At 43.6% G+C, this 16,479-nt stretch overlaps 1 protein-coding gene across 1 annotated transcript; it reads right to left on the reverse strand.

Moving 5' to 3' along the window:
* Window positions 1-4,871: 4,871 nt before the first annotated feature.
* On the reverse strand, window positions 4,872-15,796 carry abhd3 (abhydrolase domain containing 3, phospholipase). The gene is made up of 9 exons (XM_079750322.1): window positions 15,564-15,796; window positions 14,132-14,295; window positions 11,839-12,021; window positions 10,816-10,861; window positions 8,801-8,913; window positions 7,949-8,122; window positions 7,568-7,616; window positions 7,271-7,436; window positions 4,872-6,908 (listed from the first exon to the last, which is right to left on the reverse strand). The coding sequence occupies exons 1-9, from the start codon at window positions 15,723-15,725 to the stop codon at window positions 6,724-6,726; spliced, it is 1,242 nt and encodes a 413-aa protein (XP_079606448.1). The 5' UTR covers window positions 15,726-15,796; the 3' UTR covers window positions 4,872-6,723.
* Window positions 15,797-16,479: the final 683 nt, after the last annotated feature.

Below are 16,479 nucleotides of genomic sequence, written 5' to 3' on the forward strand. Positions count from 1 at the left end.
AGGACCTCTCGCACAAAGAAAATCACACAGAGAGTGCAACGCATACGAGTACAATCAGGCGTGAGGATAAGAGTCGGATCCAGAGGGAGTAGAAACCGGAACAGGGTCAGGCCTCCCCAACCAACCCCGACACCGGGCCACTGGGCCGTACCTGCGTGTGGCTGCGGCCGGTTGTCTGATAACATTTGTTGTGGGCGAACACGCGGTGAATCGGCGCAGGCCCACGCTCTCTAGTTGTGCGTCTGGGTTTGTTTGGGGCGGCGTGCAGGTCACCTTCAGGACTTCAATCCTCCCAAAGGCCCGGAAAATCAGGATCCTCATCGCGTGTGACGGGGCACCGGAGGGGACTACCTTTGGTTCTGGAGCACAAGCCAAGACGTACCCAAAGAACAGAGTAGAGGAGCAGAGGAGGGACCGCCCCTCCGAGCACACTCGGCCACACCAGCACAGCGCAACGCGTGCCGGCACGAACAATAAAAGGTGTGCGCCTCCGCGGTCTTATCTCGTACCTGCAGCTGGGCCTGTCCCAAAACTTATCTCCCTTGTGACTTAACCTTTGCTGTGAAGAAAAGCCACAGCAAAAAAAAAGAAAAGCCCACAGCTGTGTTTGTTTTTTAACCAAAACCGAAGAGACTATTTGGTGTTCTAATGTGACCGTTGTATAAAAGACTTTACGGATTGAAGACGTCTACATGGACTGTGACAGCAGTTGGGTCAAATTCTGTACATATTCGCTTATCTCAGGGTTTCAGGAGGATTTCACGGTGAATTACGGTAACCTTGATGTTGTCATACACATTGTGATATCGCATTTCAAATGGGTCCCATATCTGCATTTTTCGTGGGTTTGATTACCAAAGAACATGCCAGAGTGCACATCCCCCCCCTCCACCAACATCCCTGCTCAGCCACCAAAATGACACTTCTCATAACATTACAGAAAGCCAATGGGCAGGGAGCTTTATGAATGGCATGCCAATGTTTTTGATATCTGCCATAACTGTACATGCCATCAAGGGGAGTTATCAAATTTGATAATGCCATTGGAATCAAAATCGAAGCCCAAGACACTTTTCTGTGCAATTCTGAGGCATTTTATAGGGTTCCAAATTTAACTAAATTGTAAATGATCGTTCTGTGAAGTTTTTATGTATTTGTGTTCCATACATGAATAGCTATAACAGATAGCTAGAATGATGTTATGAAATGGGTTCTCTTATTTTGAAAAGTTAGGGTTTGGACAAATCAGATGAAGCATTGTGGAAAGGGAAAAGGGAGAGGGGACTGGTGTAGCCATTCAATCGTCCTTACAATCAATTTCATTAATGTCTCTATACCCGAAAACATGTCCTAATGAAACTCCATGCTATGCATTGGTCTGCATAACCCCCAGGAACTCACCAGATGCCATGTGTGATGCTATGGGATGAACAAACCACTGCCAATGGTATTTGCTTCTTGCTGTGCCTGTTATTTCACGTTTTCGTAGTGTTTTCTGTGCCTAACCGTAGTTCTGGTTCCTGCCACCGCTTGAAAAAACGTGAAAAAAGTCGAGCGTCTGCACCCAAATCCCCATCAGAAGAGTAGAAAAACAGAAGCTTGTACACAGTCACTAGCAGACGACAAGGTCACATACTGTACTTGACACAGGGTTGGGATGTTTTTATATGTTACTGCACAGGGTTGTCCAAAGAATATGCCTTAAGTGATGTTGTTACACGGGTGTCACTATGAGCCAAAGTAACTCTTTTCACGGACCAATGATAATGAAGCAATTTCGCTTACCAGGGGATGAATAGTTTATATCTGAATCAAGCAAGGGAATGATACAAAAAAAGAATGGATTTAGGACTATGTCTATTGATTGATGCTTTGTTTACATTTTAACATTATTAATATATTGTATCCGCCCGATAGCAACAGAAGGTTACTTTTTTTCTGTTGAATCTTTTGCCGTTATTATATTGGTCACGTTGTCTTTCGTATTGTTTTGTTTTGCGAAGGCAAGAAGAATCTACCTAGATGTGTTCCTTCCCTGTGTTCATATCCCTAACTGTTTTGTGTCGGATTACAATTTTTTTCTTTTGGAAAACGAAAATCAGGTCCATGAGGGATTCTTATTTATTTGATATGCATTTTGGACTGAGGACAGTGGTAGGAATGTGATAATTGATTGCATGCTGTGCTCGTTTTACTTTGGTTTTCCACCTTTCTCTTCTATTTCGTTCACCAACGGAGTGTCCTTGTGAAAACCATATATGAAGGCTTTGCACAAGACCCAAGAGAATGATGAGTATATCTACAGAATGTTATGGTGGTAGGAAATATGAACTTGCACTATTACGGATCGCCAGCAGCAAAAATATTTTCTAGGCGAAAAAATTTAAGTTGTCCTCCCCCCCACCTTCCCTCCCAAAGAAAACTCACCACCACTACCAACAAGAACCAATCCATAGTTACGAAGACTCTGTTGTTGAACCCCTTTCATAAAGTTTCTGATGGCCCACAGAATGTGTCTTTGTCGATGATTAGTTGGAACATATAACTTAATATGCAACTTGCTTCTCACAATCCTCACTGAAGTGTGCTAACGTGCTAACGTTAGCGCCTGGGTGATCTACCTCATGTTTACCATTGTGGGTGCGGACTGTTAATGTATGACTTTGGAGCAATGCTTTTGTTGTTGGACATTTATGAATGTAATAAAAAATGACATTTTAAGGAGTAATTATGATATATCTGTACAAATTTCACTGCTAATTTGCTGGTGCTGACACTGCACTTTTTGATTTGCATGTGGGGCTCGGTTTCCAACTGTAATATCATCTCTCTCTCCCTCAGCCTCTGGCTCTTAGTCGGTCTTTCTCACACGCACACTCTCAAAACTGAACTGAAATTTGAACTAGCTGCAGTTCTTTTTAATTGTACAGTATACTGGTAATCACACAATCATTGCTGCAAACATTCGTTCAACGCCCAGTGTTGTATTTCCTCCTCCACACGTCTGCATAAAGACTTGAGTCCACCTGGGCCCACTTAATATCATCTTACTATCCGACCTCTTCCCTATTTATAGTTGAGACCAGAGCATTCCTGTTGGATGCTTGGCGGCCCTTTGGGCGGTGCTCTCCAGGGCATTGTTGGTGGCGGGGCTGTTGGAGCAGCTGCTGGGTAGCGTCCGAGCGCTTCTCATCAGCCCGGTTTAACACCAGGCTATTATCAGCCCAGTGCCAGACTGACTGAGAGCCAGGGTAGACGAGGCAGAGTGGGGATGACGTGGCATTAAACTTCAATATGGCTGTTGGAATTATATACTTTAAAAAATAAAGCCTGTATTTATCAGGTGAAAATATATGGTGTTGTTTTCAAAGGCTATTCGCTTAATTTGACCAATGCCTTTGTTTCTATGAAATCTATTTGGATGTAGTTAAAAGTGTAGAAGAGTAAGGCATTACTCAATTATATAACTGAGCCACTTTGTATTTCACATTCATGACGCAAACATTGGAATACCTTCAGATTATAAACCTTTGCTTTTCCCAAGGCTTAGTTCATATGTGGGCTTTTAGAGTATTGCTTTACCGCCAAACCGCGCAAAGTTCAAAACTAATTGGATGTCTCCTGACGGCTTCCCCTGACATATTTCCTCAGGCAGTGTGTTATTTAATACTGCACGTCTTTGAACCACTTACGTACCGCGTGGTACGTATCCTTCTCACATATAATACATTCACACTCGAGAAACTTTGATAATGTAGAGAATAAACATACTAATACACAATGTCCAGACGGACATTCAGTATGGACTGAAGTTGGACTAAACTGAGATAACCACCCAGTTTGCACCGGGATTCAGAGAATCATGACCTATTTGTAGATGACAGATACTAGACGTTGATAGTCATTGAACATTGAGCATGCATACTGTATGCCAACAATACCCTTCATTAACCAAGACATAAAATAAGGACAAATATGTAAATATGTTAATATAAATATGTTTCTTGGGCTTCATTCAATGAGATGTTAACACACACAAACAGAAATGGCTCCTCTAAATAAGACATAAAATAAGGACAAATATGTAAATATGTTAATATAAATATGTTTCTTGGGCTTCATTCAATGAGATGTTAACACACACAAACAGAAATGGCTCCTATTTTTCTTTTTTTAATGAACCGCTGCCCTCTGTAACAATTGATCTTTCACCAACACCAATCGGTCTGCCTGATTATCAGTAACCCATAGGTAAAGGGACGGAGTTTGCAGTAGTTACCGCGCATAATAATGGCCCACAGGCACCAGTCAATGACAACCGTCAAAATCTACATATCAGTCCAGAGAGAGCAGTAACAAGAAAGAAACCAGTCAAATATAAATAATATAGATGTTATAGATATACTTAAGAAAGATAAAAAGGAGCTTGATGTAAAGCAAGTGTCTAAGGATAGATTATCCTTAGACACTTTCAAGTTTACAGTATGTATAATTGCAAAATAATAGAAAAATAATTTGTATATGTATTTTTGTATGTTTGTTTGCATGAAGGACAACATTGATACTCCAACGCCCTGTGTATTCAGAACCTTTTGTTCCACTAAAGAGGTACATGCTGTCATTAATCTAGATAAAATGGCTTTGTTGTGCTTCAACAACAAAACATTTTTTTTTACATAATGAAAGAACATTATACTTAATTAAGACTTGAATACTATTGCGAAGTTGACATCAAATTAGCCAGTTCTACAGCAGACTGAATAAGGGTTTTAGCAGGGCGTAATTTGAATTTACTCTCAGACGTCTTATGATCCTATTTAAAGCAGCCATAGGCAAAGGAAAGAGACACAAAAGGAATGGATGTATTTAGACGCTATTCAACAATTTATTTAATACAGCAGAATTCACGCTTGATCTTTCAAATTTCAAATGTTATTGCTGCAAATTGTACATATAATATCATTTTCTCTTTTTTTGTGTAACATACAAAATGAATGCTCATACACTGTGAAAAAGGCTGTCCTTTCTGCTACGGGTAACGAGGTGGTGCTGTTAGCGCCAGTGATCTAGGGATAATGACGTATGTGAGAAACATGCTACTTGATCGACACTTGGCAGAACAAACGACCAAAGGACGCACGCACACAAAGAATTCCTCTGAAACAGGAAGTGGTTATCCCTCATGCAAGTGCATGTCTGAAAAGCCAAGCTGCCAGATCTGTTTCTGCTTTCTTCGATGCCAACTCCTATACGGTAGCCAGCTCCTATATCATTGTTGGCTGAAAAGACAAAATAATCTGGCAACCGGTTGACATAATTGATACAATGCATCTTGTTAAGCAGCATCAGCCCTTAAAGCCCCCTTTTATTCTGATGCACGTTACCTCATTCACATCACTGTATGTCACCCTTTCTGACAGTAGTTAAAAGGACTACTGTAAGAATTCGAAATTCCTTCTCATTACTGGCCCCTTTGGCCAGTAAGTGAACTACAGCTGGCTCCAGCTAACACATTCAGAGCACTTGAGCGCGGGATCCATTGGCTGAGACATTAACCATCATAAAGTTGTGTAGTTATGGTAATCAAAGTTGAACTGCTTTTTAAGTTAGGAACAGAAGTTTTGCCATTATCCGCGCTTTGACGTCACTTCCTTCCCATTTGAAACCGAACAAGTTCAAATATAATGCAAATCAGCCACTAGGCTGTTCTACGACACAGAGGGAATCAGGGAGGGCCTCATCTGTTAGGTTGGATTACAACCTGTTCATATATTGGCCATTAAAGAAATGAATGCACCGAAAAAGTCATACATGTAATCTCGTAAAGATAATTAGATCCTTATCTGTAGAACCAGAAAACAGGGCCGTTTCCTCCTCTGTGGAATTTCAATTCATAAATGACATGATTTAGATGGAGGGATTAGAGGCATGGTGTTAACAACTAAAAATAGTGCAACTTTACATTCTTTGTCATTAATGGATCATTTTTGTCAGAACTATTTGCTCATTTAAAGGTAGAATGTGCAAATAAAAGTGCATGCAGAAAATCTAAACAAGAGAACGTTAACAAGTAAGTAACATTAACCTTTCAATTAATAAATACATATTACCAGAAAATAAGAAGAATTTAAGTTTCAACATAAAGGAATCATGGGTAAATTAATCCCTGAGGGTTTAGAATTCTACGGATACAAGTTGTAAAGGACCCTGGTTGGATTTCATGTTGTACAGTACGTTTATCCTTAAAATAAAAGGAATTGCACAATGTCATACATAATCCTTTAGCTAGCTAGCTTGCACAACTTAAAAAGAGGCAGACATTTAATGCTTCTCAATAATGACAAGAAAAGCTATGCTCCATATGGGACTTTTGGAATAGGTCTGATTAACTACCATTCATCACATAGTTACACACACTGGTTTGTTACATGGAGGAATAAATAGGAGGACGGTGGGTAATTTACAAAATAAATATCTTCACGATGTGCCTTGCCTAAGGTCAAAAAATAAAAAAATGTGAGGTAAGAAATGACCAAAATATAATAATGGGAAAAAAACAGAAGGAATGAGAGAATCATTGAATTTAAAAATATAACTAAAGGGAAAGCGCAGAAGAGGGGAAAGTAGGAATGAAAAGAGGACGGACGGAAGGACGGAAGTAAGGAAGGAACCATGGAAGGAAAGGAATTTAAGAAGATAAAATTAGACAAACTGGTTCTCTCATCATGAGGATAGGTCCGTGAGAAGGGCTCCTTCCTCTATGACAGCCTGGGCAAACTGCTTAAACACGCGGTCCATGTAAGTGCTCTGTCGCGGCCAAAGGCCCTCCAGGAAGCCAATGTGGCCCCCATGACATGTGATGAGGAGGGCCACGTTGGGGTTCTGCTTCGCGGCCTCCACTGGAATGGCTGACACAAAACAAACACACAAACATTAGACTTCTGCCTATCTTTCAACCAGCAAATTTAAATCATTATTGCGGAAAACCACTCCTAAGCATAAGAATTGCACAATTCAATTTTCAAAGTCAAGAAGTGCAATCAGGATCAGAAATCACTCAGGAATCCTTTCTTACTCATATACGACCAGATATCTGATTCGTATTTCTGATTGTACGACCTCCACTACTGCGGCAACTTTTTGCAATTCCCAAAAAATGATGCATGGTCAATAAAGAGAATTTCCAAGGTGGTCCCCCGGTCCTCTCCTCTGCCTTCTCATTAAAGGACGTGTCCAGTGATTGACCATTGGGGGCCGGTCTGGGGCTCACCATGAGAGGGGGAGAAGACGTCGTCGGCAGCGTTCAAGCAGAGCATTGGCACCTGCACCGACCTCAGTGTGTGCACCGGGCTGGCTGCGTGGTAGTAGTCATCGTTAGTGGGGTAGCCAAACATGATGGAGGTGAACCTCTCGTCAAACTCTCGGATGGTCTTTGCCTGTGGAGACACCGTCAGCATGAATACTCCTACAGCTCCTCCTACTCCTACTCCTACTCCTGAAATGTATGTTTTCTAAAAGAGAGTTGAGGCATGAATTAGTTTCAACCCTAAAAAGAGTGAGTTTGTACCTTCATAACATGGTCTATGTCGTAAGCCTTCTCAAGCACTGGTCTGTGCCTGGTGAAGAGAGGGAAGCCAAACAAGAAAGCATGTAAGTAAGTGACTAAGTAATTTTAGGTTCCTGTAATAAGATTTCTTCGTCTTTATTAAATATGTAAAACGCCTCCGCTGATGGGAAATTACTTGACGCAACACAACACGGTGAGTCAGTGGAAAATGGGCCAATACTGGAACATTGGGCCTGTTCTCTGAAACAGTAATCTAAACTCCAGGCCGCACAGCTGCAGGGGGGCTGAGATTGGCCGGGCGCCATGGCACTAGTGCTTTAATCTGGCTTAATCCCGCACACTGCTGGCACCACCACCACCACCACCACCACCAAGGCTGACCTGTCCACAGAGGCCTGCAGGCAGCTTGTGAGGTAGGAGTTGAAGATGAAGCGGTCCAGAGGTTTCTCCAGCGAGGCGGTGCACTCGAACACATCCCAGCCGGCCGAGAACAGCACCACCCCCTTCAGACAGGTGGCGCGGCCCTTGCGTCCCAAGTAGTTGGCCAGCATCATGCTGTGGGCAGCATGGGGAGAGGGAGAGGGAGAAATGAAGACCGAGAGAGATAGAGGAAGAGTTGGAGGGAACGACAGAGAAGGAGAGGGAGAGATCAAGACCGAGAGAGATAGAGGAAGAGTTGGAGGGAACGACAGAGAAGGAGAGGGAGAGATCAAGACAGAGAGAGATAGAGGAAGAGTTGGGGAGAACGACAGAGGTGGAGAGGGAGAGATGAAGACCGAGAGAGATAGAGGAAGAGTTGGGGAGAACGACAGAGGTGGAGAGAGAGAGATGAAGACCGAGAGAGTTAGAGGAAGAGTTGGAGGGAACGACAGAGGTGGAGAGGGAGAGAGGAGCCAGAAGGGAATGGGATAGGATAGAGATAAAAATAAGGGATTGGGACACGCTCCATGTTTTATAAACCAATCCTTCGCCCGCAGGGATTAGCTCAGTAAAAACTGTTTATCTGGCACCACACGCTGGCCGCTGGTCTCTCCGGTGAACATGAGGGATGCTAAAGCGCTCGCATTTCAACCAGAACCAGTCACATCAATGTCACGCTGTCTGAACAAACAAACACACACACACACACACACACACACACACACACACACACACACACCGCTGCTGTGCATCACACCGCTATCATATGACCAGCCAGTATCGACATAGGGGCTGGGGCGGTGGTTGATTTACCCGCCCATGGAGACTCCTGCAGCCATGAGGGGGGCCGCCTGGTTGGTCCGCTGGATGTGCTCCATGACCGCCTCCAGGTCCTCCGTGTTGGCAGCACAGTATGTCCTGGGGGTCTGGGGGGGGGGGGGGGGGGGGGGGGGGGGGTTTAGAAATGAAACATTATCAACACCAAAACACTTATAATCAATAAAGTTATTTTGAGAATCCATTACAGATATCCATTGATCTACTACCTTTACGGGAAGGTGTTAATCATATGAAAACTAATCTGCAGCTGAATTTTCTCCATGCTGGGTTATGAGAGAACAACTTCAACACTCGGTTGGTTCATGTGCAGCCCCACTCATTACAAATGGCTGACTCGTGACTCTCTGGACTGACATGGAGGTTTGCCATGAGATAATGCATTGGCCATCGCCAATGAGTTGCAGTCTGATGCTAAGGGATGCTGGATGCTGGGATGCTCCTCCCATAAAAAATTGTTTAATGCAAACATCTGCAAGCTAAATAGATATAAAAAATAGATGGATATACCTAACATAAATTAAAGCAGTGGACTTCTGCACTGAAAGCCATACCCTCACTTTTTGTACTTCATTTGACAAGTAAAAGCCTTCTTGAGGTGAATTCACAAACTTTTGAGGTTATTTGTATTCTCGAAAGCTTCCTAAAATAAATAAGGATCTCGTCTGTGACTTAATAAAATACAAATACAAAAAACGCAAAACTAACCATGAAAGTAATATTTAATGGGACATTGTCGATGTGTCTGAAGCAAAGCTCGTATCTAAGGACCAAAGGAAATACGCTTCCAAACTTGATTCGATTAATGAGACATTTTCACATTTTCACCCAACTCTTATTATGCTGTTGACTCATCAGACACGGCCCTTCATTAAGATTCACAAAAAAAGGAGAATACTCTGTAAACAGTGTTGATCTTTTTCTTTGAATCCTTGTTCATTTCTACCAGCAGTGATGCTGCCTTTACATGTCGTGTCAAAGAACACAGCGTGTGATTTATGCCTCTTTTACTTTCACAGTTATTGTAACTGCTATTAATGGGGAGAGGTCGAGAACGGGGCTGCTGGCTTGTCAGAATGGTCTTTGAAGCAGCGTCCACCGCACACACTGGACAAGTGCTGGCCTATTTAAACAATGGAGCGTATTCACACTCACTGGCCAAAGAGAAACACATCCACAAAAGCTAACAAAGGACAAATGATTTGCATCTAAAACGTAGCGCACACTTGGCAGGCCCGAGGATATTTTCTCTTGCTACAGTACTTTCAATACTCACATGACGTAAGCCTTTTTCCCATTTGAGTATAGAGATCCTTACTCTAGGCTATACGTGTATATATATAGGAAAGTGAGCGGCTATTACAGCCACATTGGAAGGATTTGAGCAACTAACATTAGATTGATTGTGGAGAACACCCTGGCTAATAACAAACACCATTTGTACACTAGGACGCGGTCTCCAAGTAACACTGGCATACTATCAGTAGAGCGGAATAATGTGTCGCTTGAAAAGACCCCCACACACAGACATCCACAGAGGAAGAAAGCAAGGACGACCCAAACAGTGGGCACATTATGCAAAAAAGTACACGACTGGTTTAGTGTGTTTCTGTGCGCTAAATGATTGAAACAAATGGTGTGCTTCTTTTGCAACACCAGCCCAATGAGGTCATATGGTGGAGGATTCTAATTGAAATACACTATCTGTCCGCCTTGCAATTTAATCCCTGCAATGGTGACAACTCTGTCTGCATGGGCAGACAGAGGGGAACAGAAAGGACATCTCTAGTTATCCAACTGGCACTTAGAGGGCTTACAGTTACTGACTAAGGTTAGGTATCTCACAGCTCTCTCTACCTGGCTAGCACATCTGTTGTTTACTACCCATGGCCTTCATATTGGGCATGAGTGCTCTGACCTACAATATCATTATGATACAAAAATAATTATCATATAAGGAATATATAATAAAAATCACATTGCATTCTTACCAAAAGCATTTCACCAGAGACCCCTCTGTTGTTGAATACCACACATCTGAAATTCAAAATAAAACAAAACAACACATGTGAGTTAAATAAAGTAAATGCAAGGTCATGCTTTTTTTTGTCGACCAATCATTGCATATAGTACAAGGCGAGCCAGTTGGCCCTACTGTGTAGGTGCATTCCATTCAAGTGTTTTGTGACTAGCTCAGTTCCAAATTCGCAAAAGCCATCATTTCTCTCTTGGTAAATGTTCTTCTTAACATAAAGAAACAACAGAACACGAAAAATGATGAGCCAAGGAACAGATTCACAGCTGTGTGTGAGAGAAACATGCCGCATGTCTCTCTCCCTCACTCCCTCTCTCTCACTCTCTCTTCCTGTCTCTTTTCCTCTTCCCCACTGTCTCTCTCCCTCACTCCCTCTCCCTCTCACTCTCTCTTCCTGTCTCTTTTCCTCTTCCCCACTGTCTCATGTCGTCAGATTAGCTGTTTCCATCGCAAGCAATCAGGTGCCGTGTGGGGCTCGGTGAGGGGGGGGTTACTGAGAGCTGTGTGAGAGGCTGTGCTCCTGTACACTCTACACTGCAGCACGGACGGCAAGGTAGTCACTGTGCCGGCCTAAGCCGTGAAAGCTTTTAACGGGGATAAGCTGTGTGGTTCATTAAGCCACGCACACGGGGGCCCGAGTTGGAAGTTGCTGAATTTGCGCCAGTCCCTTTCTCTGTGGGTGTGACCTCTGTGGAAGAATGAAAACAGAGAGATGCAGTCTCTGATTCCATAAGAGGAGGAGAAGGAGGACGAGGACGAGAAAGAGAAACAAAAGCCTCCCTCTGCATCTCTCAATGCTTTCGCTGTATTCGCTGGTTATTAACAAAAGGCAGCTATGGAAAGAATGTGATCGGCACCCTGCTTCCCCTGTGCACCTGCCCGCCTGATTGACCCCCCCCCCATCCCATGTCACGTGGTGCAACACGGTGTAACATTAAGGGGGGGGGGGGGATAGTGGCTGTTCGCCAGGCCCACCCACCTATAGCCTAGATCTCGGCTCTGTTGGACCATGTGCAGGATGTAGGACTCCCGGCTGGTCCCAGTGAGGCCGGGCAGGAGGATGACAGTGGGCCTGGAGGCGGGGTCGGGGTGGGTGGGGCTCTCATCGTTGTCAAACCAATCCAGGGAGATCTGGCCCCCGTCTGCTGCCTTAATGAGTTCACTGCAGAGGAGAGAGGCACATGCAACTCAGAGAGACACACAATCTGGGTACACAGGCTTATGCAACCATCATAACTAACTTGCTGCATTTCCTTTACTGACACACACACATACAAACACACACAAACACACACACACACACACTCACACTCTCAATGACGCACACACACACTTTCAAAAACCCACACACCCACAGCGAACAAGGTAATTTGCAGAACAATGATGGTGTGTAAGATAAGTGAAAGTTGAATGGGGCGTTTTTGGCATTGTCGAGGGAAATGAAATACCTAGGAGGTGAAGTCAGGAAGTAAGATTCGAACTGACTGCACAAAGTGTTACCCGCAGCTGCACCTATAATCCCCCTACCCCTCTCCAGTGACCTGCCTGTCACTGTGCTTTTCAAGGCACATGGTTTTTGCAATGATTGCGACAGCGGCATTGCACCGGTGAATTTGTACAGTACAGCGAAGCAATCGCATGAGGTCATTCAATCCCACCACAATGTATATCACAAGTCTCTTGAACAGACACACACACACACACACACACCCACACACACGCATAAAGCAGCAGAGGCATCCAGCAAGCCACACTTGTCCAGCCATCGGCTTGAAATTACAGAACCCGCCATGAAATATGCACCTCCGGGCTGCAGAAAAGACTCTGAGAGCTGAGAGCAACTGTCCAAGGCCTCATGCTAATCCTTTATTGGACCAAAGGACTAGTGATGTGAGTGGAATTTCACTCCTGGCCCGTGGAGGAATCGGACATGGTCTCTGATCTTGTTCCACCTGTCCTCGATTAGACTCAAGAATAGGTTGAGTCCTGTCGCCTTCTCTTCCTCTGGGGGGAGGGGGGATGTGGAGGTGTGTGTGTGTGTGTGTGTGTGTGTGTGAGGGGGGACAGTAACATTGTCCTCTGTGTGAATGTCATCGGTCATTGTGATAAGACATACGATGGGACATGAACTAGACATAGTGTGGCCCTGTTGCATTATGGGAACATGGATCAAAGTTGGTGGGGTGTAGGGATGCCATTGGAGGAAACAGTGCACCTTAGCAGCTGTGCCACTCATAGTAGGACCCTCAGTTGAACTGCTGAGTTGACTCAAAAAAACAAACTGGCAGTTGGAATAGGGATGAAAGCTACAGCAGTAGCATGAATGGCCAGTTATTGGTTGACTTTTAGTATGTTACTGAGAACTTTGGTATCATACCTTGGGCTTACAAATAACAATGACAAAACATAGAGGAATACTTAACAGAATAACATATGTCTGTCGGGTCTACTTTGTTGTTGAGGGTAAAACGTGATCACATACATGGCAACGCTTATAACGATGACTGTTTTATCTAAGGGCTCCATTCTGTTTTACTAAGAAGTGTTAATTTTTGTTATAAACTAAAACGAAATGTCGAAAACGTAGAGTTTCTTTCCACGATAGACAATGTTTAATTTGCTTGTTTTTGGATTGGAGGTCGGTTATGTCAATCTACGTTTCCCTCACGGGTGAGAAAACAGAATTAGTCCTCTACAAACATAAAAAACCTGTTGAGCCCTTCCAAGATATCCCTAGGAAAACACCAAAATGCAACAATGGACTGTACTGCATGTTCATTGTCACCGTAATCTACATGATCTGAAAGCAGCCATGGACCAACACCATAGAATGAAAGAACTCCTTCACTTCTCTGAGCCGTGGAGTTTGGCAATGCAAAAAAATAAGGATTTGTTTGACAAATTGTGAAACCTAGAAAGAAAAATACAAAGGCAAGAAGGAACAGCGGACAAAGACTTCCTTGGAGCACGTGCCAAGTTCCCAAGCCTGCTCCTAAAACCTCCTACAGTGGTCCTTTTAGTACCCTTTAGATAAATATCAGCCGTAATAACAGTATATTGCCCAATTAACAATTGATAGCGTTTTCCCCTATGCCCCACAATCATTGTTGTGGCTTGTAAACTGTCCCGCTCCACTTTCATCTCGCACTCTCACACAAACCCATCGGGTTACTGGACAGAGTGAGTTGAATTTGAATGAATGGACGGGTGAGAGCCAGCCTTCGGTCAGAGGAAGCCACTCCTTGTCACTTGTGAGTAGTGTCACTACTTACTTTCTGTAGGTGACCCCGGGTTTGGCGGTGACGAAAGGTCTCAGCAGCGTCTGGATTCGACTCTCCCAGCACCAGAAAGTGGGGTAGTAGGTCTCTGAAACCACCGGACATTGTTCCCGCAGAAACTTGTAGAACTTCTTACCCCCAGCGACCAGCTGAGGCTTCTGCAACGTAGAGATTAAATGTGCTGGATTACGCTTTCATACAAAACAAACTAGTATATCCAGAAATAACTCTTAAAATAGAGCAAATGTAACTGTGAATAGTAGATGTGTAGTTTCACTGGATATGATTATGAAGAAAAAGTGATCGCTTGACTTTTGTTAGAATGCGCATGATGTGTGTGTGTGTGTGTGTGTGTGTGTGTGTGTGTGTGTGTGTGTGTGTGTGTGTGTGTGTGTGTGTGTGTGTGTGTGTGTGTGTGTGTGTGTGTGTGTTTGGGGGGTATAATTGTGTAATAATTGTTTTACACAATTAATGTTTAACAAAAGCAATACACATGTGTTACACCAGTGTAACCAGTAACCAGTGTAACATCCATTTCTAGTCTTGTTTTGGTACTTTTTCATGAGTTGCACACTGATACTGCAATATTATGCAATAAATAATGACGAGAATATGAGTAGCCAGGAACTGTCCAACAATATTGACCAGCAGCGTGTTCAAATAATGTGAGCTGAACTGATTGCAGTGCTGCTGTACAGTGCAGCCATATGAATTCCAACACATTCATTATTATATGGGAGTAGAAGCCGGCGCATCGAAAACATGTCCTACCATGCTGTATGATTTGGTCTATTCGGTTTGAATTATACTCAGTAGCCATCATAAATCCTCTTAAAAATGCAAACCTATTCTCGGTAGACTAAATCCATGTAGGCAAATTGCCATTTCTGAGCGCCTATTTGCATCCCAATGTCACGGATATAATAACTTAGAATCGAAATATGATGAGGCTGCGCGCGTGCTCTGTGTACAGCGACGGCACCGACAGCGTTGCATAATAACCCGTACCGGCATCTGGGATGGCCTAGCTTAACCACAGCAAATCGGGTGTGGATCCGATTCTGATTTCCCGGCGATTTATAAAATGCCTGTAAAGTCGTAATACAAATCAGATGAAATGCTACCTAAGTTAAGACACGGGCTAGATCAAGACATCAACTTCATGATAGGCCTGTATATGTGTGTTTGTGTGTGTATGTCTGCCACTCTTTAACAGCGTGCAGCCGTACAGTCCGTCGGGGGCTGCTGCATCCCTATCCAAATTTCCATCAGCGAATGCAAGCACAGGCTGATTCTGCGCAAAGCGCAATTATTGACCTATCCTCGATTGTTGCCGTCCTCGGCGAAATTAACAACAAATCGTAAATAGATAGGTATATTCCGTTGATAGGAAACACGTTTATGCAAATCAGCCGGCAATAGTTACCTTAGCCACGGACACCAAGTAGTAACATGTATACGCTGCGCTAAAGCCAAGCACCAGCGACAGTCCGACTCCGGATCCGAATAGACCAACTTTCACTTGGTTTTCCAAATACAGTGACAGGTCCCTCGTCAAAACGTTGAGATTGATGTCCAGGGAGATCATTGCAATGTTGCTGTTTTCTCCAAGCAGCGAGGTTGGCGGCTGTCTCTCGCTGAGGTCCAGCTGGGTGCTGCATTCGCAAAGTGAAGGAGACAGTCAAGGGGACCGCTTCCCTGCTATATATAGGGGCAGGTGATGGCGCTGTTTCACCAGCTAAACTCAGGGCCTCTGCCACTGTGGGTATAAAGAAGTGCAAAGCACCACCTACAGACGCCATAGCGGTAGTACAAAAGTCTGACTTGTTTCATAATATTATGGGAAAATACGTTGGATTGACTGATGCAAATAAATTTCCACATCTGATGAGCCCATGTTTGACATTTTTAAAGCTGTTTGGGTGCATTGTGTGTTCATGCATGCATCCCATAGATGCAATGTATGCAACTATTTTTTGGTCGTTCTAGCGTAGACTACAGAAACCAAAGATCATATAGCCCATAGATATTGCATGGTTTTCAGTTTAAGTATTTTCAACATTTGAGTAATGGGTTGCAAAAAAACGTTGCGTATTCACAACCGCAGACCACATCAGTTCATTGCTGATCGTATCTGTCCCTGAACTGGGTTGCGTACATCCATCTGTGCAATGTGCAATGGTTGTCGTGAGTTAGGCCATATTTGTTTAGTGGAGGCGTTTGTCTAAACTAAACCAAATATTAAAGGAACTCATCAAGTCATTAAAACCATTGAGGGAACACAAACTTAACAGGGTGGATGGGGAAGAAATAGGAATTACACAGACGATAAATATTTAGAA

Source organism: Pollachius pollachius (genome assembly GCF_949987615.1).
Source record: "Pollachius pollachius genome assembly, chromosome: 14".
NCBI classification, from domain to species: Eukaryota; Metazoa; Chordata; class Actinopteri; order Gadiformes; family Gadidae; genus Pollachius; species Pollachius pollachius.

Bases quoted from the DNA above. Each gene is read 5' to 3' on its own strand.
- abhd3 (XM_079750322.1), bottom strand. From the start codon at position 15,725: ATGATCTCCCTGGACATCAATCTCAACGTTTTGACGAGGGACCTGTCA. The intron at 12,022-14,131 runs GTAAGTAGTGAC...TCTCCTCTGCAG, and splicing joins CCCGGGGTCACCTACAGAAA to TGAACTCATTAAGGCAGCAG. The intron at 10,862-11,838 runs GTGGGTGGGCCT...TTTGAATTTCAG, and splicing joins AGCCGAGATCTAGGCTATAG to ATGTGTGGTATTCAACAACA.